At 42.9% G+C, this 26,774-nt stretch overlaps 1 protein-coding gene across 2 annotated transcripts in view; it reads right to left on the reverse strand.

The window, feature by feature from the left end:
• Nucleotides 1-26,774, reverse strand: part of SMC4 (structural maintenance of chromosomes 4) — a 94,059-nt gene that overhangs the window by 56,576 nt on the left and 10,709 nt on the right. For both annotated transcript variants that reach the window (XM_067544161.1, XM_067544240.1), the window contains exon 6: nucleotides 4,451-4,615. In XM_067544161.1, coding sequence (XP_067400262.1) covers nucleotides 4,451-4,615 — 165 coding nt within the window. The remainder of the gene's footprint in view (nucleotides 1-4,450; nucleotides 4,616-26,774) is intronic.

Raw genomic sequence — 26,774 nt, forward strand, 5'->3', positions numbered from 1 at the left:
GACACCCTTTTTGATATGTGGTGGTGGTAGCTGTGTTGATCCCAGCATATTAGTGTTTGATAGGAATTTCAGATGAGGTTGTAAGGATGCTTTATCTTTAAATTATACATGGTAGACCTGCCATCAAAGCCTGCAACTCTCCCATTCTCCTAGCAGATGTGAACACTAAGAATGCTGTTTAAGCAGACAAATGAAAAAGGGAGCAGGTGGAGAAGGCTCAAAGAGTGGTCCCATAAGCAGTGATAAGACCAGGTTAAAGTCCCAAGGTGAAAGTAGAAGTCACTAACTGTAACTGGAGGTTCTTCGAGATCTGTGGTCCCTATCTGTATTCCACACGTGGGGTATGCATGACATGTGGCCAAGTCTGGAAATTCTTCAAAGCAGTTTCCATTGACTTACATGCACACAGTAGCTCTCCTTGTGCTTACGACCCAGGGAACAAGAGGCAGTGTAAGTCGATGCCTCTCCAGTTCCTCTTTTTTACCGCAAATATAACAGGATCCAAAACAGAGGGAATGAGGGCAGGTAGTGGAATACAGATAGGAACCACACATCTTGAAGATCCTCCAGTTACAGTAAGTAACCATTACTTCTCTGAGTGATGATCTATGTGTATTCCACACATGGGTGATGGCAAGCAGTATTCAGACTGGAGGTGGATGCAAGAAATCTGGTAGCAAAGATGCTTGCAATACTGCTGATTCCACCACAGGCAAGGCATGAACTAGAGCAGCGGTTCTCAACCGGTGGTACGCGTACCACTGGTGGTACTTACCAGAGGGCTGGGTGGTACGCGCGGCGCTGAATCCGCCACCGCCAGATGGGCCCTCCCACCCACCCTTGCGAAACTCTGTCGCCGAAAATGGGGAAACGGCAGAAGGGTTTTGGCGGCGGGTATTGTTTCCGCCGCGAAACCCCGCCGCCCGTCTCTCCCCGCCGCCGCGAAACCCCGCTGGAAATCCCTCCCGCCGCCACCGCGAAACCCCGCCGCAAGTCCCCTCCCTTTTTTTTCCCTGAGTGGTACTCGGGTCGGGTACAGTCGGGTCAAGTGGTACTTGACCGGACTGTACCTGGCCCGAGTGGTACTCAGGAAAAAAAGGTTGAGAACCGTTGAACTAGAGCATAGTGTGTTGCAAACATGTGAATCGAACTCTAGGTGGCCTTTTTGCAGATGTTGCGCAATGGGAATGTCTAGTAAGGATGCTGTGGAAGCTTGTGCTTGTGTGGAGTGAGCTGTGACATGCCCAGGGAGAGGAATATTTGCTATCTTACAGCACTCTAAGATGCATTGCAAGACCCACTTGGAAATCCTCTGGGAGGATATGGCTTGCCCAAGCAATCTCTCTGCTAAGGTGATAAAGAGTCTCGGTGATTTCCTAGTGGGGTTGGTTCTTCGCAGGTAGAACGCCACATGACGGCAGACATCAAAGGAGTTAAGTCTCTTGTCTTCAGAAGAAGTGAGAGGTTTCAGGAAAAATAGAGATAAGTGTTGTTTGATTGATATGGAACTCAATCTCGGAGACAAACTTGAGGTCAAAGAGAAACCTTTTCTTTGTGAAACATTGTATAGAGGGTGCACCCTGATGGCTCCGAGCTCGCTTTACCTCGTAGCTGAGATGATAGCTACTAAGAACGTCATCTTTGTAGACTGGTGGACCATGATACAAGTCACCCTGGGTTTGAAAGGCAGATTAGCAAACTTGGACAGGACGAATTTACAGTCCTCTTGAGGGATAGGTTTTAGCACTGGTTAGATGGTCCTGATCAGGCCCGTCATGAATCGTCCTGTAGCTGGTTGAGTAAACACAGTGCGTCCTTCCACCAGAAGGAAGAAAGCACTAATTGTTGCTAGGTGTACTCTTAGCAAACTAATAAAGAGACCTGAAGTCTTCAGGGACAAGAAATAGTCTAGAATAACCAGGATCATTATAATTAAGGATACGATTTAATCATGGAGGTCCAGGAAGTCACAGATTCCATGACTTTACTGGACCACCGTGACTTCTCTTCAGCAGCTTTGGCTGGAGCCATACGCCCCAGATCTATGGCTGAAGCTAGGCTGTGTTTCCTCCCCTTCCCCAGGGCTGGAGCTATGCCCCCCCGTAGCGGTAGGGCTGGAGATAGGACTGTACCCCCATAGCACAGTGGGGCTGGAGCTATCAGTCCCCCCTATCGGGCTCCAGATGTCATTCCTCTCACCCCCCTTATTATTAGTAAAAGTCTCAGACAGGTCATGGCTTGTGAATTTTTATTTATTGCCATGACTTTTGCTAAAAGTAACCATGCCAAGTTCTACTTATAATACCTGGAGAATGTTGGTGTAGTCATGCCTAGGCTGGAAAACATCTCCACTTGGCCAGAGAGCAGTAGTAGTAGACACTTTTCTATTCTGGTTAAGGATTATTTGAACAGGGGTCGAACATGAGTGTTCTATTTCTGACACCCAGCCAATAGCCAGGCCATGAAGTAGAGTCAATCCAGAATGGGAAGACTGGTCTTCCCCCTGTCCTGATTTAGGAGATCCAGAAACTGGAGGATCCTGATTGGTGGGCAATCAGAGATTGTTAGACGTTCCGTGAACCAGAATGATCTGAACAATAGGGTGGTAGGAGAATGATGTTGGCTTTGTCCCAGCATATCTTCCCTATGACATGCAGAAGCCAGGGAATGGGAGACAAGGCACATCTGAAGCTGTTTATCCAGGATATCAGCAGAGCATCACCTTAGGAGTCACAACCCACGGCTCCCTTGGAGTAATACAGGGGAAGCATTCTGTTGGCTTGGGATGCAAAAAGGTCTAATAGTGGAGTACCTCACTATGTAAATTACTCACTTAGTTCTGTGTCGTGAGCTTCCCACTTGTTTATTGGGAAGCTTCTGCTTAATTTGTCTGCCAGGGAGATATGAATACCGGGAATATGAATGCCTGTATACTGATGTGATTTCTGATGCATCAGTTCCAAAGTCTGATGGCTTCTTGGCAGAAGGGATAGGATCTTATTCCTTCCTGTTTGTTTATATAAACCACCATGGTGATATTGTCCAACATTATCTGTATATGGAGTGAGCTTATAATAGGAAGAAAGGCCTTGCATGCACAGCAGCCTGTCCCAAGTTCCAGTAAGTTTATATGTAGTCTGGTCTCTTTTGGGAAACCAAGTGCCCTAAGCAGTGTGGCTGTCCAGGTGAGACCACCACTGCAGCAGGGAGGCATCCCATCACAATGGCTGCCCTAGGGATGGGAGGGGTGAAGGGAACTCCTATCATGATCTTTTCCAGGTTCAACCACCAAGTTAGGGAGGTGACAAATCTGGCATGAACAGCCACCCTGGAGTTGATGTGGTCCTTGTGTGGTCAATAACTCAAGTGGAACCCAGCGTGTAAGTGGAATTTGGCTAAAGGAGTCACAGTGAGAGGCACTCATACATGGTCCATGGGTGATGTGCGGAATCAGGTTGCCCATTGCATGAAACCTTTGAGGGGAGGAATGCTCTCGCAGAAACCGAGTCCACCCTTGCCTTTGTAAAGCTTATTGACCTTGTGGGTAATGAAGCAGACTCTTCTTAATTTATGTGAATTCCCGGGGCTGTTAAAAGTTGTATGAGATATCATCACCAACTTGACCTCCTGATGAGCCAATCGTTCAAGAATGGGAAGGACTCGAAAGTGGAAGTGTTCCTAGCCTTCCATACAATGCAGGAACATCCTGTGTGACGGGTGAATGTTTATAGATGTTAGCCGTTGAGCATCCATACTATGAGGCAGAGACTGCATGGAGTGGGGTGCAGCACCTGACAGTAATGCTGTGATATATAATGGAGGACTAGTAACAGAATGGAGGTTGGATCAAAGGGTCTGCAGGTCCAAGTACTAATACTATCTCTACCAAGCTGGGGCTATGAGATATCATCATGGTGTGTTCTTGTTTTAGCTTTCTGATTATTTTGGGAATCTGTTGATTGGAGGGTTTTCTTACTGGAGCTCCAATCCCTAGTTGAGTAGAAATGAATCTTTCACATAGCTTGGCTATGACCAGCAATAGAACAGAAGCAGCTGCATTTGTCATCATCTCTGGTTTCAAACCAGTTTGTATTGGGAAATCCTCATCTCTGGAAGACTGACCACACTACCTTATTCTCCAGAGACCGATCATGATTTCCAATGAACTTCCTGCTGAGATGATTTTTTTAAAATTGGTGTATAAGACAGAATAGGTGTGACCTCTGTAGCATAAACAAGTAATCAAACAATTTCAGTTTCCCTACACTGTTCTAGGAAATCAATCTTAAAATAAAAATTAAAGATTCTCCACCGAACAAAAACCCTTACATAGTCATGAGGAAAAAATTACCTTTATGCTTTCACAATTGCTTTTCTGAAATAAAGTTCCAGAAGTTAAGGATTTTTTTTCTATATTTGACTTTGAGTGTGAACACTCATGAGGACTTACCTTCTCTCCTCTCTGCTCATTTAACATCTCAACTCTGCGACACAGAACTTGAATGGGATCTTTTAACCGTTCTGATCCTATTATGTCTTCTAAGTATTCAAGCATACCTTCATCATGTTCATTCTGGCCTTTTGGTTTCATCATTGCAATCTGTTCGACTTCCCCCTTTAAAAAAAAATTCATCTAGATTCTATAACTCTTAGGGGTTTGGGGGTTGGTTTTTTTTTACTAAGATTTCTCTCAAAGAGAAAAAAGGTACTGGGATGCAGAGAACAAGAAGATCTTTACTATTCTAAGTCACTTAATGTGACAAATCAGATGTTCTAAATTACAACATTGTAAGGCAGTAGTCAGAACTAGCTAGTCACAATACCCATATGTCTAGTGGGGCAATTATGAACATAGTGAAATATTTTCTCCCTCCAAAGATACTATGGTGATGGTGTGAGAAAAAAAATCTGTCCTCCATAGCCCACTATCCAAATTAAACTTCATCTCTTCATAAAGCTTCAAATGTACTTTTCCCCAGCCTAAGAGAGAGGGGGGAAAAAAACAAACCAAAAAACCCACAACCCCATATACTTCAAGACAATTTTATTTAAATAAAAAAAGTATTTAAGGTTGTTTGACCAGGAGTTGGAGCCCTAATTAAGAGTAGTATTTTGGGCAAAATGTCTCCAAAGCAGTGTTCTGGCTGAACCTTTGGATTGGGTCACTTGAACCTTTTTGGTGTCCAATTGAACTTCATCATTGAAAAGTAACAACAAAAAGCCCTGTTAAATATTTGTTAACTTTCCCTACCATATTTACTTCTTCCAGCACAGAATTATCTTTGAATGTATATACAACAGAAAATTCTACTACTAAATTATACTAAAACAGCAGTTGATCTAATTTTTTTTAATATTAAAAGGTAGAATAGGAAATGAGTTGTAACAGAAATGTAAAAATTTGATGTGGTGACAAAACTATATTTTGCTGTTGCTGGGGTAAACTGGAGCAAATTTTATTTTTTTAAAACCAACTACATGTTTCACTATATGCCTGGAACAAAGTGGTGTTACATCTTCCAATTCCATTCATATTATAGCATAATATCCAGTCTTAATTTATACACCGTAAAGTAACAAAACTTAGATATGGAGTAGTAGGTTTATATTGAATACATTTATTATTTATATTGCAGCAGTGCCAAAAGCCCTACTCATGGATAAGGACCCCATTGTCCTAGGCATTGCACAAACAAACCAAAAAGAGATCTTTGCCCCAGACAGTATACAATCAAAGACAAGAAACAGATAAATATAGACGGATGGTAGAATGCAAGAAAACAGTAAGATGATATTTGTCTGCACAAAAAATTGGCTGAGGTGATTTCAGAGCCATTGGCTATTATCTTTGAAAGCTCGCAGCAACAGGGGGAGGTCCCTGAGGACTGGAAAGAAGCAAATATAGTGCCTATCTTCAAAAAAGGGAGGAAAGAGGATCCAGGGAACTACAGACCAATCAGCCTCACTTCCATCCCTGGAAAAATCATGGAACAGGTCCTTAAGGAATCCATTTTAAAGCACTTGGAAGAAAGGAAGGATCCAGGGAACTACAGACCAATCAGCCTCACTTCCATCCCTGGAAAAATCATGGAACAGGTCCTTAAGGAATCCATTTTAAAGCACTTGGAAGAAAGGAAGGTGATCAGGAACAGTCAACACGGATTCACCAAGGGAAAGTCATGCCTGACCAACCTGATTGCTTTCTATGGCTCTGTGGATATAGGGAAGGCGGTGGATGTGATATACCTTGACTTTAGCAAAGCTTTTGATACTGTCTCTCACAGTATTCTTATCAGCAAGTTAAAGAAGTATGGGTTGGATGAATGGACTATAAAATGGATAGAGAACTGGCTAGAGCATAGGGCTCAACGAGTAGTGATCAATGGCTCCATGTCTAGCTGGCAACCGGTTACAAGCGGAGTGCCCCAGGGGTCGGTCCTGGGGCTGGTTTTATTCAACATCTTCATTAATGATCTGGAGGATGGGGTAGATTGTACCCTCAGCAAGTTTGCGGACGACACTAAGCTGGGGGGAGTGGTAGATACCCTGGAAGATAGGGATAGGATACAGAAGGACCTAAACAAACTGGAGGACTGGGCCAAAAGAAATCTAATGAGGTTCAACAAAGAAAAGTGCAGAGTCCTCCACTTAGGAAGGAAGAATCCCATGCACAGCTATAGACTGGGGACCGACGAGCTAGGCAGCAGCTCTGCAGAAAAGGACCTGGGGGTAACAGTGGATAAAAAGCTGGATATGAGTCAGCAGTGTGCCCTGGTTGTCAAGAAGGCTAATGGCATATTGGGCTGCATTAGGAGGGGCATTGCCAGCAGATCATGTGAAGTGATTATTCCCCTCTATTCGGCATTGGTGAGGCGCATTTAGAATATTGTGTCCAGTTTTGGGTCCCCCACTACAAAAAGGATGTGGACAAGTTGGAGAGAGTACAGCGGAGGGCAACAAAAATGATTAGGGGGCTGGAGCACAGGACTTATGAGGAGAGGCTGAGGGAACTGGGCTTGTTTAGTCTGCAAAAGAGAAGAATGAGGGGGGATTTGATAGCGGCCTTTAACTACCTGAAAGGGGGTTCCAGGGAGGATGGGGCTAGGTTGTTCTCGGTGGTGGCAGATGACAGAACAAGGAGCAACGGCCTCAAGTTGCAGTTGTGGAGGTCTAGGTTGGACATTAGGAAAAAGTTTTTCACTAGGAGGGTGGTGAAGCACTGGAATGGGTTACCTAGAAAGGTGGTGGAATCTCCACCTTTAAAGGTTTTTAAGCTGAGGCTTGACAAAGCCCTCGCTGGGATGATATAGCTGAGGTTAGTCCTGCTTTAAGTAGGGGGTTGGACTAGATGACCTCCTGAGGTCCTTTCCAACTCTAACATTCTATGATTCTATTCTATAAGCAATAGTCTCAGTGCACCAGCAACCTAACAGTTCTCACAAGTTTTCTGTAGGCATCACAGCAGTTTGAAGGATGATGAGATTACTTTGTGGAGGTTTATGGGGAGCTCCTTTCCATGCATGAAGGGCAGCATAGGAGAAAACACAAAAGTACTTTTTGAAAAATGTAACAAGAAGGTGATGGAGGCTAGCATCACAGACCAAACAGAGGTGGGAGTTGACATTTTGATTCTGAATGAGAGAAAATGGGTATGATGAAGATAAGCCATGAATAGCCTTGATAGTAAAGAAAGGTAAGATTATGTTTGATGTGATAGAGAAAGGGGAAAGGGGAGGGATGTAAAGAGAAGGGTACCAGTTCAGATCAACGGGTAGAAGAATGATCCTTTTAGCAGCATGCTGACTGGGTGTGAGCAGGGCAAAACTGTATGTCAAGACCAGAGAAAAGGATGTAGCAGTAATCAAAACATGAGATAATGAGAGCCTGGACAAGAGTTTTAGCTATGTGGAAGGATAGGAAAGGCCATATCTTAGAGATTGTTATACAGCAAAAGTCTGCAATATTTCGACACACCTTGGACGTGAGGATCAAGAGGGAGTCAAAGTATACTTAGATTAAGGGCCTGATTAACAGGCAGGATTGAAGTGTTGTCCACATGGATCGAAAAAGGATGTAGGATGATTAAGCCTGTTTTAGCCATGTTTGAGCTTAAACTGATGGCTAGATATCCACAATGAGATGTCAGAGAAGCAGGTCAAGATTTTAGTTCGGCTAGAATGGAAAAAATTTCTTACTGATAATTTCCTTTCTGCTAGAACTGTCTCCCAAATTTCTGGACATCTGGGCTGCTCACCTCTACAGCTCATGGGAGTGGATCAAAGATTTGGCTCTATGTGCTCTTTCTATAACTTCCTTGCTTCTGTCTGCTGACAGATGAGTTATTCCAAAGCAGTGAAAAAACATGTATAATGAATATTCCAGAAGTAACAAAGTAACTATGTCCAGTAGACAAAACAGTCAAGAAAGCATCAGGTTAAATATAAGCGGTGCTCCATTTGTGAGACAGCATTCTCAGGCTCAGCAGATGGTGAGTTGTGCTCAGCCAGTAGACCGTAAATGCATTAGATCTTGGGGCATAAATTGGACAGGAATATGGGACTACCTACCCATCAGGGCAGGTGTGATTCCAACATGGAAAAATGGACAGGAAGAGCAGAGTAGGGAAAGCCTCTAAAGACTAGGAAGGCTACATCCAGCCTGGGAAATCTGTCGCACAAATAGAGCACTGCTTGGATTTCACACAAGCTTTCTTGGCTGCTCTATCATGCCTATATAGGGGCAGAATAACTGGCAGGGAGACTGCAGCAGAAGTTCAGGGTGAATTAAAACATCAGACTGCTTAAGACTGCTTTCCTCCATAAAGGAGGAAAGAAGCCTGAAATAGAGAAACTGCTTGCTGCTGCCCCCTAAAAAAAAGAGCGTGTGTGTGTGTATGGCAGAAATAAAAGGAGCAGCATAACTGCCAACTAACCGCTGCCACAGAGGCAGAGAATCTGGTGGCAAGGAGGAGCAAAGGGTACATTGCCAGGCCGTGTGGTGCCAGATCTTTGATCCAACTCCGTGAACTGCAGCATGGAAGGGAGCAGCCCAGACCTCCAGAATTGTGTGAGATACTGTGCTGCAGAAAGAGACAGGTCTAAATCAGACATAGATCTGAGAGTCATTAGCCTAGAGATGGTGGTTGAATTTGTATTTGCAGATGAGGGTATTCAGAGATAAGATGCAGAGGGAGAAGAAAAGGGGACCAAGGAGAGAGTCCACTGGAACTCTGTCAAAGTTGAAGGGAGGATGACAAGGATCCTCTGAAGGACTGCTTATAGAGGTAGGAGAACCAGGAGAAAGCCATGGTAGGACAAGATTTTAATGGCCAACTGTGTAGAAGGTGTTCAACACATCAAAGAGGATGAAGATGGAGTACTTGTTCTGAACATTGGCTAGGAAGAGGTCAGAGACTTTGGGGAGAGCGGTTTCATTTACTTATTTGGTATATGATGCCACCTAGTGGCCTCACTTCTCTCACTAGAAAATATGCAAGCCCTGTGCAGTTGAGCAGAAGAGAAACAACATTCTAGAGCCACATCTTATTAATTTTATGTCCTGTATACTTATTCTTCCTGCACAAAAAGCTCTACATTAAATTTTGAGTTGAATGTAGGAGGCTTTTTATTTTTTTTACTTTAAAGCTATAAAAAAAGTGAATACATACAAACTTCATGGCTGTTTTTGGACTTTAATTAGACCAACTATTAAAACCTATTGACATTAGTATTTATTAAAGTTATACAAAATAAATCAGTCCCATTTCTATAAGCTGTCACAGTACATAACCTTATTACTAGAGCATATGTATACTAAAATGCAAATATTTTCTAATTAGCACAGTTGAACTGGGCTATAGTTCTCATTGCCCACTAAATTAATAGAATGATTGGTCTGTTTACACATTAAGATAAAAAAGACATTTCTGTTACTACTTTAATTCAAGTGTTTAGTGCTTTCATTCAACAGATTTTTCCAGCAGCTTTACTAAAGGCACTTTAAAAGTTAAGTATGCGTTGTATAATTTCAAGATAGCTGTTACACAGTTTGACCATGTATCCCTGCCCCATGCTCAAGTCTGTCTAGAGGGAAAGCACATAACTAGGTCTGTTTTTTCAACAGGTTGCTTCATCTTAGGAAAACATTTCAAGGTATTACTTCCTAAATTTACATCTGCAGTTAGATTTCACTCTCCATATTAGGATGGATCTGTTCATATCATGGATGTACAAGAGACCAAAACAAACCTATTACAACTAGAACACTTTTGTGGTGTTTTGGTAAGATATTTTTCTTGATCCTATGCCAGGTCATTACCATGTATTAGAACAGGAAAGCATATTGTGAAGTTACGTACTCTGTCCCTATCTATAAAAAGATATGGACGGGCCATAGGGAAACCTCATTACTGTTAAATCAATTTCCCCCTTCCCCAAATAGTCTTACATTTGAAAAAGCCAACAAATATTTAGCTGGACTATTAACACTCAACCCAGTTATCAACAAGTCTAGCTCATTTCAGGAGCAAATGTGCCAACATGCAAAAGATGGCAGCCACACCTTTGAAAAAAAATCTACTCTTTTTAGTGAAAGTAACACCTAAAATGACTAACAGAATAGAGAAAGATGTGCTTGTAGCTTACTGTTAGCATTTGATAATACTTAGAATAGTGAATTTAACTATTTTCTTGATTTCCAACTGCACTTCTTGTCTCATGCTCTAGCATGACACCACCAATCATGCTGTTCTGAGGGAGCTATCACATGCTTGTCCATATCTTGAAAGAATAATTTACAAGAAACAATACCAGCAAAAGTGAAACCAAAGAGACAACAGGCACACATATTTAGAGAGGAAGAGGAGAACCATAAGCTTAAGCATATCTGGTGTAGCTTTTGTGCCTGGAGAAGTAGAAAAACACCCTTAATTTAATTTTAAAATACTAGGATATACTATTTAAAGGAGTGCCCAATCACTAATGTAAAATAGGGGGCAGGGTAGCATCTGGGTCAGGAAATTATATATAAGGAGGTTTGGGAGGCAGGGTGAGGCCTGGGTGGGAAGACTCCAGAACCAGAAGGCCTGTCGGCGTGCTCCTATTGCCACTGTCCTGTATAAGGGGCAGAAAACTGGGAGAGAACCCAGGAGAGATGTGGTACTTTCAATAAGTTCAGTGTGGTCAGACATAGTGTTGGTCATTTGTTTGGACCATTTGAACTCTAGTAAGTGACTCGGGGGGTAAGCCTCAGAGCCTTCCATTCTGAAGGAAAACAGACTGATGAATAGCCTGAGGCAGTGGAGCCAGAACCTTTTAAGTCATGGTATCAAACTTTATTTTGTGATTAGAGGTCTCCATGTTAATAAGTTACCCTGTGACATGGGTGTTATTTGCCTAAGTGTTAGAGAAGAATTTTTGAGTCACCCAGAGAAGGGAAAGCTGAGGGTGGGGCATCTGCAGGGGTCATACCAAGTGGGGCACTCAGAGGCTGAGCCCAAATGTCTACGCTGCAATCAAACAGCCCATTAGCCTGAGTCAGCTGGCACAGGCCTGCTGCAGGTATCTAAATGTAGTGTAGACATACCCTCGGTATTAGGGAATCAAGTCCAGTCTTCAAAAAAGACGGTTACTCACTTTGTAACTGTTGTTCTTTGAGATGTGTTGCTCATGTCCATTTCATTCTAAGTGTGTGCATGCCTCCTTGCACGGTAATTGGAATTTTTTTCCCTTCACCAGTACCCAGTACCAGAAGCAGCCTGAGCCCTAGGTGTGTGAGCCTTACTACATATGTACAAGCCCCCATATGGCCCAGCAGCTGTAGACACCATCTGGCAGCCATGATGGTGGAGACGAACAATAATGTGACACGGCTTCAAAGCGAGTCTGGGGCTGGAACACCATGGTCCGCATGGAGTCCAGAATGGCTCCAATTAATTCTATGTTGATTTTTGTTCATTTATTAACAGACCCAGACAGTGGCAGGTGGTACATACAAGTTCCAGAGTATTTTGGACCTGAGACTGAGACCTGCCTTTGATCAGCCAGTTGTCTAGGTACAGATAAATCTGCACGCCTTGGCATCTTAGGTGTGTGAACATTACCACTTTGTAAACACACTAGGGGCAGACAAGAGGCCAAAGAGTAACGCTGTAAATTGGTAATGGGAGTGGGCCACGACAAAGTGGAGAAAACGCCTGTGGCCGGTAAAAATTGCGATGTGGAAATATGCGTCCTGTAGGTCGAGGGTGGCATACTGGTCTCCTGGATCCAGAGAGGGAACGATGGAGGCTAGTGAGACCATACTGAACTTCAGTCTCAGATATTTGTTGAGACGACGCAGGTCTAGAATGGGCCTACAACCCCCTTTCACCTTGGGAATAAGGAAGTACTGGGAATAAAATCCTTTCCCCTTCACGTCCAGCGGGACCTCCTCTATAGCCCCTAAACTGCTCGTGAGAGGGATCCCTCAAGTGGAATGGGGAGAGAGGGTTGTGAGGTGGGGGGAATGAAAACTGCAGGGCACATCCCGCTGAGATTATGCCAAGAACTTAACGGTCCGATGTAATCATGGCCCACTTGGACAGGAAGGGAGCAAATCAGTTGAGGAATGGACGGGAGGGGGAGGATCCTGTCCCCAGTGGGCCCGGAGGGTGCACACGAGTCGGCTTCGGAGGAGTACTCGGACCCCCAGGAGGGGACATCGTCAGCAGGGAGATTCTGTGCCAGTTCAGTCCTTGTCGTCTTCCCCAGACAAGGCAGTTGCAACATCATCGTCTGCATCCCTGGACGATTTTCAGGCCTCTCAGGAGCTCCTTAAAACGGTGGCCTCGAATTTAGGTTTGGAGACAAAGGAGCTCAAGGAGACCTCAGATAGACTCTGATGTGCTGGCAGTGGTGGCCCAGGTTGCCCTGCCTGTGCACAAAGGGGTACTCAAGGTGGTGAAAGTCCTTTGGCAGACACCACTGTCTGTGGCCCGAACATCAAAGAGGGCAGAGAAAAAGTACTATGTTCCTGCTAAGGGATTTGAATCTCTCTTCACCCACCGCTCCCCGGGTTCCCTGGTGGTGGTGGTCGCCAATGAGCGCAATAGGCAGGGCCAGCCTAGCTCAACTCCCAAAGACAAGGACAACAAAAAACTGGACCTTTTTGGGAGAAAAATGTATTGGACAGCAAGACTGCATTTTGCATTGATAATCAGCAGGCACTTGTGGGCAGGTACTACTACAATCTTTGGGACTCCCTCAGACTTTGCCACCATCCTTGAGGAGGGTAGCACGGTGGCTAGGGTGGCCCTAGAGGCAGCTTCTGATGTGGTGGACTCAGCCGGGAGGGCCAATGGCCTTGACTACTTGCATGCGTCACTACACGTGGCTGCAGTCTTCCAGGTTGTTGCAGGAGGTGCAGCAATCCATTCAGTACCTCCCTTTTGACGGATCTGCCCTTTTCTCAGACCAGACTGACACCAAGCTACACAGTCAGAAGGATTCGAGGACCTCACTGCGTTCCTTGGGCCTTTATGTGCTCCAGATCTCGAGGCGTCAGTTCCGCTCTCAACAGCAGCAGCAGAGATATCAGCCTCCTTGTTTTGCCCCCTATAGGCTAAAGGACAGAGATGGGGGGTCTAGGAGGCGCGGGTGACTGCGGAGCCCGCCCCAGCCGGGGCCAGCTAAGCGCTCCCACAGTCAGCACCAATTCTTTTGAAGGTGCACCTGACGACAGCATTCCAGTCCCTAATATGGCCACTGCGCCAGCCACTGGCCCTGGGACCAAGCAGGAGCTGCAGAGCAGGAAGCTTGCTCCTGAGTCCTTGGGGGTTAGCGGTGCCCCAATCGGGTAGCAGGGTGCCTGTCCTCCCTTGAGGAAACGAACTCACTGCTGGACGACCATGGGGGGGCAGCAGCTGCCTCACTTGCAGTGCGGTGCCGCGGGGTGGAGGAGCAGCTCCCCGACCTCCTAATATCATGGCGCTCCCATGAATGCCCCCTCGGTGTGGGAGAGCACAAGGACGATAACCGGCAGTGCCGCTTGCCCGACCAATGCTGGGCTGCTGCATGCTCCGAGGATGAGTGGGACTGGTGCCATGTCAAAGATCAGCGCCTGGGGACTGACTTGCTGCATCCTTTGCCTTTAGGCGATGGATCCCTTTCCGGCAACTAGGTTCTGTGCCGTGCTGGTATGGGAGAACTCTTCAGTGCCGGGGAACGGGAACGGTGCTGACTCCCCTCCGGAGAACGGCTGCGTGAGCATGAGCGGGATCAGTGACATCGTCCAGAGCGTGAGGCCCTCGGTGCCGGAGACTGCAACTGGTGCCACAAGGAAGTCGGCGACCGTTTCTGGTGGTGATATTCCACCACCAAGGAATGCCCCAGAGATGGGGATTGGGAGCACCTACTCGGGGATCGGTGCCGTGACATTGACTCCCTGTGCAGTGACCTGGTCTTTGGGGACGGGCGCCTCTGTTTATGGGAGCGGTGCAGCCATTGCAGGGAACTCATTGCGGGCTTCCCCCTGGAGACTGGAGCCTTCTCCTTCAACGGCACTGGTGGCCGAGGAGAAGGTGGTAAAGGCAGGGCCATCAAGTTCCTCATGGCCTGGAACACCTCTGGCATTGATAGCACCATAAGCTGAAGGGGTCCCCCTTCTGCTCCCAGGAGATAGAGGTGGCTCTCTTATTGGGATCGCACTTCCCTGATAGGTCCCCCTATAGGTGCTCTACTGTAGGTGTGTCTCACCATCATGTTGTATATTCCCAGTAGGCAGGTTGCTGATATTAGGATATTATGGGAGATGCACCAGTTCCATAGTTTTAGTGTGTCTCTGCACAGGGAATGAGACCTGGTACCTCTCTGTTGGTCTATGCAATATATGCAGACCATGTTGTCTGTCATGACCCTTGTGTGCATCTTTAATCAGCGGGAGGAAGTGAGCACATACGCTCGACTGCTCTGAACTCGAGCAAATTGATGCGAAGCATGCCTCTCTGTTGGGGGCCATCTGCATGCACATCTCAGTGGTCGCACAACACAGGGCAGATGGTCCCAGTTTACAGAGGAGAGGCTGAGATGGCTGCCAAGTGAACTTTAATAGATGAGCGCACCAGACTTAATGCTTGAGGTTGAGCAGGTAGTTCAATATGGACTGCAGAGAAGATCAGGATGGGGAGAGATTCCATGCAGAGGTCCAAACTGTGAAGCGTTTCCGCTTAGCCAGGTAGGTAGCCCTGGTGGAAGACTTTCTACTGTCTAGCAAGACCTGTTGAACATGTTACAAGCAGGCCTGCTCTTTGAGGTTCAGCCACACAGCAAGCAAACAGCCAGGTGCAGGGAGGCAAGATTCAGGTGAAGCAATCTACCATGGTCATGTGAGATTAGGTCTGGGTGGAGTGGGAGTGAGTGGTGCTGCCACCAAGAGGTCCAGGAGAGTGCCGAAATGATGCTGGTGTGGCCATGCCGGTGCTATTAGGATGACTTTTGTCTTGTCCTGTTTGAACTTTAAGAGAACTCTGTGAACCCAGGGAATCGGAGGGAAGGCATACAATAGATGATCTGCCTACAAGATCAGGAAGGCATCAGAAAGGGAGTCCTTAATATACCCACACAGCAAACAGAACTGATGGCATTTCCTGTTCTATCTGGTGGCAAACAGGTTCACCTGGGGAGGCCCCCACCTCTGGAAGATAACACTGATGACCTCCGGGTACAGAGACCTCTTGTGGTGAGAGGAGATGGCTCTGCTGAGGTGATTCGCCAGCATGTTGCAGGCTCCTGAGAGATGCGCCACTTCAAGGTGAAGGGCACGTTCCACGCAGAAGTTGTATGGTCCTAAGACCACCTGGCAGAGGGCCAAAGATTGAACCCTTCGCTGCCTGCTGATGTAAAACATGGATGTGGTGGTGTCTGTTAGACCTGCATCACCAAGCCCAATATCCAGGAAAGGAACCCCTTGCAGGCTAAGTGTATTACCTTGAGCTCCCTGACAGTTATATGTAGGGAGAGTTCCTCTTGGGACCAGAGGCCCTGGGTCCTGAAGTTGTCAAGGTGGGCTCTCCTCCCTAGGTCTGATGCGTCCGCGACTAAGGCTACCAGTGGTTGAGGGGCAGCAAAGGTTACCCCTTCATTAATGATCCTGGGTCTTTCCACCAGGTCAGTGAAACAAGGAACGGAGGCAGGACTGTGAGCACTGAGTCTATGCTGTATCTGCTTGAGGAGTAGACTGATGCCAGCCACCTCTGGAAAGGCCACCTGAGGCACAGCCTTGCATACCGTACTATGTAAGTACATGCCGCCATGGGTCCCAATAGTTGATGCAGACCCGAGCTGTCATTATTGGGTAAGCCTTGACCTTGGATATCAGATCCAACATAGTCCAGAGACGAGCCTCCAGCAGAAAGGCACTGGCTTGGATCAAGTCAAGCACTGCCCCGATGAATTCTATTCTCTGAACCAGGATCAGATTTGACTTTTGCTCATTTAATCAGCAGGCCCAAAGCCTGGAAGATGGTGCCATACTGAGCATGGGCAAGTCCAGCATGTCGGACACCGAGAGATCTGTCATGCACCGGAAATCCGGCAGGGCAGATGAAGTCAGTACTGGTAGTGAACGTCGGTACCGAGAGGCTTGCACCGATGGAGTTGTAGATGCGGACCTAGCCCGTTAGTGCCATACGCACCAGCCTCAGTGTGACATCCGTGCCGAGGTAGCCGTCCCTGGGCTAGATCATCTCTGGCTTTCATGCTCCTATGGTACCAGTACTTCTTTGCCCGTGCCCACCAAGTCTTTGGGCACATTGACTAGCTCAGTACTGCACGTGTCCTGAGTACCAGCATTAGGCGGCTTAGGCACCATTAGTACTGATGAAGCCAGAGATTGTTTCCAGCTTAAATCAGGGCTCACAGCCGGGACTTAGACATTTTCTTAGCAGCCTTAATTGAGTGGCTCATCTTTTTGGGATCACCTGTCTTCAAAGTAGAAGATTGCAGTGAGAGTTCTCACCAGGGTCGACTCCATGAGCAGGAGTTTCAGCCTTAACTCTGTATTTCCTGGAACTGGGTTTTAGTGCGGACACCAACCACACCCTTTGTGGATTTGTACTTTTCTCCCAGGCAGAGAGCACACTGCGAGTGCCCATCAATCACTGGGATAGATTCCTTGCTACTAAGGCACTTTTTGGAGAGCCATGCATACGCTTGTCCAGGGGGTCCCTCACCCAGGGTTGGCAGAAGGCAAACCCTTTCTCCTCTTTTTTTTTTTTTATTTAGCATGGGTCAACAAAAAAACAAACAAGGTAACAAAGGAAAAAAGCTTCAAGGGAAGCTAAAATTAACAAAACTAAAGGGAGTTAATGATCCGTGAACTAACAGCTCTGAGCTCTAGGCAGGGGTAGTTGAGAAAGAACTGAGGAGGGAATGCCCACACAGGATGAGTAGCTCTTGGCAGGCAGGAACCAGTGCATGCGAGGACAAGGACGAACTGCTATCAAAGATCTCTAATCAGCCACATGGGTGTGTAGATGCGCCTACAGTGGAGCATCCATAGGGACATTACTAGGGACTTTCCCAGCCTAAGATACTTTCCCAGCCTCAAACAGCTTGCAATAAAAGGCCTGGTCCACACCAGAGTTTTGATGACAAAAGCTAATTTTTGTGGACAGAACAGTGCTAGTGTATACACTGCACTCATCCCCCTACAGATAAAACTGCCCTGTTTTTCGACAAAATAAAACCATCTCGACAAGAGGTGTAGGGCTTTTGTCAGCATAGCTAGGGTGACACAGTGTCAATGTAGACACTGCGTCATCTTACATTGGTGATGGGGCTGTTATTCTTGTCAATTCCACCACTCCACTGGAGTAGTGAAATTGACAAGAAAGCCCAAACCCTAAGTGGCTGGTTCCACTCCTGGCTGGGAGTGGGGGGAGAAGTCTGGGCTGCTGCAAGCCTGGATTGGGGAAGCTGCAGTAGCTTCTCTGCCTGCCTCCCAGCTGGGCAGCCTTGTCAATTTCACAGCTGAGCCATGAAATTGAAAAGGCTGCCTGGGTGGAGAAGAAGGGGCAAGAAGCCCCAGGCTGCTTTCCCCTGAGAATAGAGAGGAGGGAAGCCCATGGTGGCTTTCCCTGGCTCCTGATGGGGAATGGGGATGCGAGAAGCCCGGGGCTGGCTCCTGGTGGGAATGGGGAGAACAGCCACCCTGGGAGCCAGCTTGTAGGGCTCCTAGCAGGGAGCTGAAAACCCAATCTCACAGCTGACACTGCCTCTCTTAGGTCAGTAGAAGTGCTCCTGGTGAGGATGCACTCTATCGACCTAAGGAGGGTAGCATGGACATCAGCAACTGCAGTGTTTTGTCAACTTAGCTTTTGCGTGTAGACAAGGCCTATGATGGACAAGACAAACCAAAGAGAGAGACACTAAACTATACTTTTGATAAGTGAGGTTGAGGAAAATTAACAGTGAGAAGAATCTAGGAAGGTGTCCAGAGAGAAACAGGTTTAAAGGAAGAAAGCTGTCAAACTAGTTCACATGTAGGGAGAGAAAAGCATGACAGAAGGCCCAAAGCCAATAGTGGGAGAAAGTGGAAGAAAGGAAGCAGCAGGACAACAGGATTAGGAGAAAGAGGAGAAACAAAATTGGGTGTGGGGAAACTAGAAGGAAGTGAGAACAGTGATGTAGGTGGGGACAAAATTATACGCAAAGCCTCAGAATCAAGGATGAGGAGATAGAGTTTGATCTAGAAAGAGCCAGGAAGCCAGTTTCTTCAGATTATAAGGCAAGTGGTGAGTAAAGGTCTAGGTTGATGTTGCTGAAAAAGATTACTTTAGCTATGGCATTGTGGAAAGAGAGAAGTTATAACAATCAAGGCAAATGATAATCAAAATATGGAAAAAATATTTTAAGTAGTGAGGGTACTGACAATGGCAACTGATCTGGACTTTGCCAATATATACATATGGCCATTTACCCCCAAATTGGATTACTGCAATATGAAGCACAAAGCACTGCCCCCCAAAAAATAGCAGCTGTGTGTTGTGTGGAACATAGAATCATAGAATATTCGAGTTGGAAGGGACCTCAGGAAGTCATCTAGTCCAACCCCTTCTCAAAGGATCCAAAGCCTGCAATAGCTCTCCATTCAATTCAGGGTGCAATTAAAAAAAGATATAACTATTGCTATTTAAAATCCTAAATTGGTCTGTGTTCTAGCTAGTCAAGAAACTACCCCAGTGAACCTTAAAATCAGTTTGTGACTTTGTTTATAGTTCTAAGATTTAAGCTAGAGACAGGCCATTGGCTCAAATTTGCTTTCCCTTTTCTTCTAACAGAGCCCAATTTGTAGGCTTTCCAGACAGTATAAAAAAATCTGTCCACACAGTGTTTTGCTTAATGGGATGGATTATGTATCCTCTTATAGTAGACTGAGTTTGATGTCAGTCATCTAATTTTGTCTTTTTAAAATGTATGCACATGTACCCAGATTTGATGGTTTAAGATGAGGGAGTGGTATTTTTTCCAAAGAAATACTGGCACTATTAAAAAGACTATGGTGGCTACAAAAATCTTTGAAAAACTTATACATGTTGGTGGTTAAAGGGAAACACTCATGCAGTGTACACCCTGAGTTTAGTTTTAATAAAGAAATAAATTAAGACAAAAATACAAAGTGTTTTTTTTAAAAACAGAAGCATGAAGAGCTACTAATAACGTAACATGGCTACATAGAGATAGGCAGACACTATTGCTCTATTGAAGAGTCTTTCTCCATGAGTTTTCCAGGTATGATTATAAGAAATCACATTTGCTATAAACTGGATGTATGAGTACTTGTGTATTCTTTTGAAGCGAATTTCTCCATGGGTCCATAAAAGTGCTGTTCATACAGCAGGATGGTAGGAGTTCTTGTTTCAATGGAGACAGTTACAACTGTCATGGAGGGGAGGTCATGTGGAAACAGTACTACAAAGGTATCTTCCATCCTGTTATACCAGGCAAAAAAAGCTAAATTAAATATAAGCTATCAGTGATTTAAAAAGAGGGATGAAAAGAGAATTACAAAATTATGCCTAAAGGTAAGTATTACAAACCCAGGAAGTTCAGAGTTTAGGTTAAACTTAGTGTTTGGATTTATTTATTTTTTAAAACGCATGGAAGTGTACAGTTAAGGCCCCAAAAGAACCATAACTGCCCTGGAGTGCTGACATGAAGGAACAAATGAAAACCGACCCTAAAAAACAGTTTTATTTAATCGAGAACCACAATCACTAAATGCCATGAAACTGTAGTCACGTAGTTATTGCATATTACAGGGGTTGCCAAACTGTGGCTTGTGAGCCGCATGCACCTCTTTTATAGTTAAAGTGCGGCTCGCAGAGATGCCTATGCCCCCCCATTCTCTGCCTACCAAACTGGGGTGGTGGTCTCAAGGGGGATCAGTTAGTTTGGGGACCCTAGCATATTACTACTAATGGGGCAAAGTTAAGGCTGTATGAGTGCCTTAACCGCATATTCCTGTGAAATTAATAGCTTATATATAGGTTTGGCAGAATTATATTTTTTAAAATATAATTTTAATGAATACTGATGTTTAGTTTTAAACATTATTATTTTCACAGTTGCTCAAAATTATGGGATTTAAGCATTTTTCAATTTTTATCTATTTAAATTTTCACAGTTCTGGGAAATTATGGTGGTCAGACAATTTAACAACTGACATTGAGATTCAAGAAATTAAAGCTTTGTAACCATTAAAACACAAATTACACATGTCAAAATATACAATGTGATTTTCCTTCACTAAGTTCTAAAGCAGCATCTTACTTTGCATATCTGTAAATTTTGATCAATGGAAAAATATTTTTGTCAGCTGTGTGAGAATGGTGAAATACCTTTGGTGACATTTACCAATAAAAATCTAATTCTCCAAGTCCACTTACATGGCAATATAGACCTTACATAAAACTTAAATTTATATTTTAAGCAGATCTCATCTTCATAGGCTATAAAACAACTTTTCTTCATTAAGATGAAGATTCCAGAAGATAAGTTCTTTGACCATAAGAGTTCCAAAATAAAAAGTTGGCAATAATTTGGCTAGTTCTATAAAGACACTGGAGGTGAAGAAACTGAATGTAAGTTTGAACTTATTTTTAATTTTACTGATGGATGATTGTTGAGTGATTTGTCATTGCTAGGGTTTGTTTTTTTAGTCAACTATTTTTATTTTGAAACTTTATAAAGTGATTACGTCAAAGACCTCTTCACCTGGCAAAGACCTTGCCAGATTTCTCAAAAGTGGTTTAATGTATCTGGATTTTTTTTTAATTTTTTGTGTCAGTCACAGGCTCAGTCATTGTAATAACTAAGACACTGAATATTTTAAAAATTGCTGATTCAAGTGGAACTTTTCCAAGTTGATGCTTGCTAAAAGATCATCTAATTCAAACCAGATTTGCAGAATAAGCAAAGTTTTCAAGACATAAGAATTGAAGCGAAGGCACAGAGGCCTCACCCTTCAGGTCAGCAAGCTATCTGATGAACGACGGATATTCCAGAATCTTCAAAGACTCATCATTTTGGGGAGAAGGCATGACATCAACATACCTCCAGTCTCTGAAGCACTGTACTAGCAGAATACCACAGTCTGATTCCTTGACTGCAGTTCAAGCTTCTACTCAGAGTCCAAAATACTGCAAAAACTGAAGAGCTTGTAAACCCTTGTTATCGTAAGTACCTTTTTTTTTTTCCCCTTATTTTGATTTTGTTTGTTTAACTTGTTGATGTTTCAACCTATTTATTTTTAGGATGTGGAAGTGTGGCTGTGTGCACACGTTTAGTATGAGCATCCTCAAAGTTCACATGGGGAAGGCACCTGTAAGAAATATACCCATTTAAACTGCCCTAAATATTATCTCTAAGTTATTTTAGAGCATGTTTTGTGTTTAAAAGTCTTGAGAGACAAAGTAGTCATCTGTAACTTCTGGCAAACAAATATTGTCAAATTTCTGCTCTTAATTTATACTTTTTTTTTCCTGGGGGCTGGAGGAGAGTGGGAAGAAACAGTTAGTACCACTACATAATGGAATTCTGAGGAAGCTTTATAGCTGGCTCTGAGGTTGTGGCCCAGATATTAGATAATTTGGTTTTAGTATTAAGCAATTTACACATTCAAATTATATATTAAGATTGACTTTGATTAGAAATCACACAAAGAATATGACCAAACAGCTACCTTAAAATTGGTATAAGGATTGATTACTTTAGGTATTCATTTTATTAAAATTCAATCCAAAATTAATCCAATTTGTTTGCTCCAATTTGATAGTTGTGATGCTTTATTGTTTATTTTAATATTCATAGATAAGCTCTAAGTGTTTAAACAATTTTGTTAAAAGATACCATGTCACATTTCTCTCAGTAGGCAGGGTGGGTCCAGGATTGAGTGGATACCAACTGGACAACCTAAGAGCCTGACCAACTCCACATAGTCAGTCTTTGGTTCTCACATTCCCACGGATCACTATATTTCAATTTTTTTTAAGTTTACCCTTACTGCTCAATTTCCTGAGTTTGTAATACCTGGTTTTGGTGTACTTACACTGCCCTGAATTTATTTTTAACCCTTAATATTGGGGATATGTATTCTCATCTTAGCTTCAACAGGTAGTTTTCTACTTGGCAATTACTCAGTTTTATTAAAGTTATATAAAATTTACTGCCGCATATAAATTAGATTAGAAGAAAGATAATTGATAAAATAACCTCTATTACAGTGATTGCATTTAATGAGTTGAGCTATTGGCCTAGCTCCATCTACTAGTATACAATCATGATAAATTTATCTTAATTACACCTAATTTCTTCAGTATAGTCTTTGCACAACACTTTAATGCATTAACTACATGAAAAGGTGAAGAGTGTGTTTGCACTAAGACAATTCAGAACAAAAACGATCTGAAAATTAGCACTACAGTTCTTATAAGGACCTATTTATAATGAATTGTAACTCAAACTAAGATGTATTTGTAAAAGTCTGAATTCACTCTGTACTCATGTTTTTCTTCATGTGTAAGATATAGTAGACTGACATTCTCCTTAAAGTTCAATACTCTATGGCATTGTAACCAGTATCTCCATAATGGCCAGTAACCATGCTAATCCACTGACTGTGAGTGAACTAAATAATTATTTTCTTGCTAGCAAGACATTTATATAGTGGGTTTGCATCATCACATGCTAGGTGTATTGATTTTTCAAAAAAATTTAAATTCCTTTAAAAAGGTCTGCTTAATATAAAAAAAAATGAGAACTGTTCAATGCAGGGACTACGGTGTGGGACTCCAGTTGCCCTGTGAAGGAAAAGTGACTTTTTAATTTGATTGATCAAAAGAGTGGCCTCCCCTTTTCAGTTCTTGTATGAGAATGTTAGGGCTTGTCTACACTACCACTTTTGCCAGTGTAAATTATGTTGTCTCAGGGGTGTGAAAAAAAACCCAAACCCTGGGCAACATAACTTACATTGATAGAAGTGTCAGTGTGGACAGCGCTATGTCAGCGGTAGAACATTGCTCATAGAGGTGGTTTTATTATGGCAACAGGAGAGCTCTCTCCATCAGCATAGAGTGGCTACACGAGCGATCTTACAGCGATGCAGCTGCATTGGTACAGCTGTGTCACTGTAAGCTCTGTAGTGTAGACATGGCCTTAATATGGCGGGTTAGACAAGCTGCCTATTTACAGCAGAGTTTCTAGTGGTGCATCTCCCTTGGAGTATCAAGCACAGTAGAGCTAAGATAAGGATGAGGGATATTAAACCTCAGTTTGTGGGATAAATTTATATGCAGCTGAGTCATGACATTTCACCCACAGCAAGAGGAGATATTGATTGAAGCTGACATTTTGAGATACACTAGAGCTAGAAGACATGTTGCCTACCTAAAGGCTTTAAATTTGTAGACAAATTGAAATAAAGCCTTAGATGATGCAATTACTAGTCTTGGCTGTAGTTTTTTGCAATAGCCAGTACAAGTTATGTTAGGACTGAGGTGAAATAGGCAAGAAGGTGAGAATTGGCAGGCCACAACATAGCATTCATATTATCTGATGCAGCTATCTTAAAAATGATAAGATCTGGCCCTTTGGCTTTCACTGGTCCAGGCAAAGTCTCAAGCCAGTGTAATTTTCAATTCCTGAATCCAACGCTGGCCACTGTTACAGAGATGTCATACCAGATTGTTCATCTAATTCCATTTTGTATGTTCCTACAAATGGACTGAGACCACAGCTTCATCTGATAAAAGGTCCCCAAGGAGCTGCAAAACATTAATGCCTATCAAATGATAGCTTGCACACTCCCGGTGTTGTTTCATATCCACTCCTGTTTGTAGTTCTTCTTCCACTATGATGTTTATTGAGCTAGAAAGAAATGCCTTCATATCTAGTTTTCTTTATTTCTTCATGGTAACTGACTTTTAAATGGGGATGGGGAATGAAGAGGTGAGGTGAAGGAAGGAAGAAAGAAAAGGTATTAATGCTAAAAATGTAAATACTGGATATGTTTTTCAAAATGGAGTTTTATAATGGCAGCCACATTTGACCTTTACTGTTCAGCACACATCATATTCAACTGAGATGCTTTTTTCAAGCAAAAAAGCTCTAACCAAGAAACTGAATTCCACAGAATTTTCAGGTCACACATTATGCACCTGATAAGCAATGCTATCTTATTCTCCCCTATATTATTGCAAAGTAGTCTATCACACTTCTCTCATTGCTCTAAGTTTATACCCTTACAAATCTATTATTTTTCCAGTCCCATCCCTATTGGTGCCTCTGCTCAGCTCTCTTGCAGTTATATCCCATTTTCTAGCCTGCAATTTCTCCACATGTGCCAAAATAGGAAAAATTCACTTGGTGAAACCATCCTTATAATTTCTGTCTGTACATCCCCAGAAAAATAAAAGCATCACTAAGTGTGCGTTGAGAAAGATAATCAATAATATAACACAGTGGATAATTTAACTACATACTGCAGTCCTATAACTATCTTAGATGCATATTTTGAGAATTTTAGTCCAAATGTTTGGTAGATGCACATATATAGGAAACTTTCAATGACACCCTAATTGTCCAAAGCTGAGAAATTCCAAATTAACCTACTACACTACTAGCTGAACTTTGTTTAGGATAATTATGTGTCCATAAAGCAGTAGTGCTCCAATTTAAGAGTTATCTTTGTAAGCTGTTATTTACACATATTTTGACTGTAATTTTGGAAGCTCTCTCAAGAACATCCTGTTCAGCTCTGTGCTAAATATGATTCCTTAAGTCAGAGTCTTTAGTTTTTAAATTCAAATCAGAGATTGACAAATCTCAAGAAAATGCAACATTTGATTGTATAATTTATTTTTAAAAAATCAGTCTAAGATAAAACAATTACAAATACTAATCCTTCTCCATTAGTTCCTAATAAATAGTTAGATGAGATTCAAAATGTACAGTCTGTCTACACCCGTGGTTAATCAGACACACTTAATACAAACTCACAAAACAAACCCACCACTTTTCCCAAGAGTATTCAATAAATTTACTAATTACAAAGAGTAACACTGTAAGCAAATGAAGATTTTATGATTTGCAAAGTCAGATTCTGAACAAATTCAATAAAAAGTATCAGATGACACTCCCTAAATATAACTGAGAATTCTCTTTGCACCTTAGACTTTAAATCAGACAATATACAATAGGCATGTGTGTTAAACTTCAGAAAGTCAGATTTCTCAAACCACAAAACATTTGGGGTTTTGGGTTTTTGTTTGTTTGTTTGGGGTTTTTTTTTTGAGAAATGTTTATCTGATTTGGAAGTCTACTGAAAGATTCAGTGACCTCTAAATAACAACATTAGGTTTTAGAATACTTGGAAGAAAGAAAAGAGGCACCACAATCATCATATCACACTACACTGGGTTCACTTCAGCATGAAGCATAACACTAACACAGCAGCAGCAAAAACTACTTTTAGTACTTACGTGAATAAAGCTGTGTATTGCTTCTGAGCATTTTACATATAGGAATTGAATTTTAATATGGATTAAAACAAATGCAATAAAGAAATTATGTAAAATTAATCCTACCCGCTGCTCAGAAACTTGTCCTAAAAGTGAAAAAAAGACTCCAACAACCCTGTTTCCTTATTGGAAATAAAACTGCTCCCCCAACCACTGACCACTGCTTCTCCCAACCCACTAAAAAGAATTATTCCTAAATATTTCCATAGGCCAACAGGTAAAAGGAAATTCTAATGTATTAAACTTTTGCTGGCAGCACACTGTCTTGACTATCCATAAGACAAAAATATCTTGCCATTGGCTAAAATACTTATTAGTACATTGCAAAATGTTGTTCCAATCGGTTATAATAGAACGATAGGGACTGTACTTTTTCTTTAAAATTACTTAAAGGTTACCAGAAAATGTTAGAATTAAAACCCTACCAAGATTAGAATTGTATATTTTAAATAATCAGCATAAAAGGATATATTCAGCACATAAGGCTTTTTTCTTTAAGGTAGGTTGAAAGTTAAGGATAGCTGGTTCCTACTCTGACTTCTCAAGAAATCCTACTTTCTACTAAAATCAGAATTTTAGAACATATTGGAAGTCTCACAGTATTTTACTTTTAATACTTCTTCATTTTAGTAGAAATTAAGATTATTCTGGAAAGTAACTGAATAGGAGTCAACTATCTATTGTAGGGCTGGATTTTTCCACTATTCTTTAGAGGAGAGTA

This window comes from Emydura macquarii, unplaced genomic scaffold, assembly GCF_026122565.2.
Source record: "Emydura macquarii macquarii isolate MOO-44397 ecotype Brisbane River unplaced genomic scaffold, CSIRO-AGI_Emac_v2 contig_18, whole genome shotgun sequence".
Lineage (NCBI taxonomy): Eukaryota > Metazoa > Chordata > Testudines > Chelidae > Emydura > Emydura macquarii.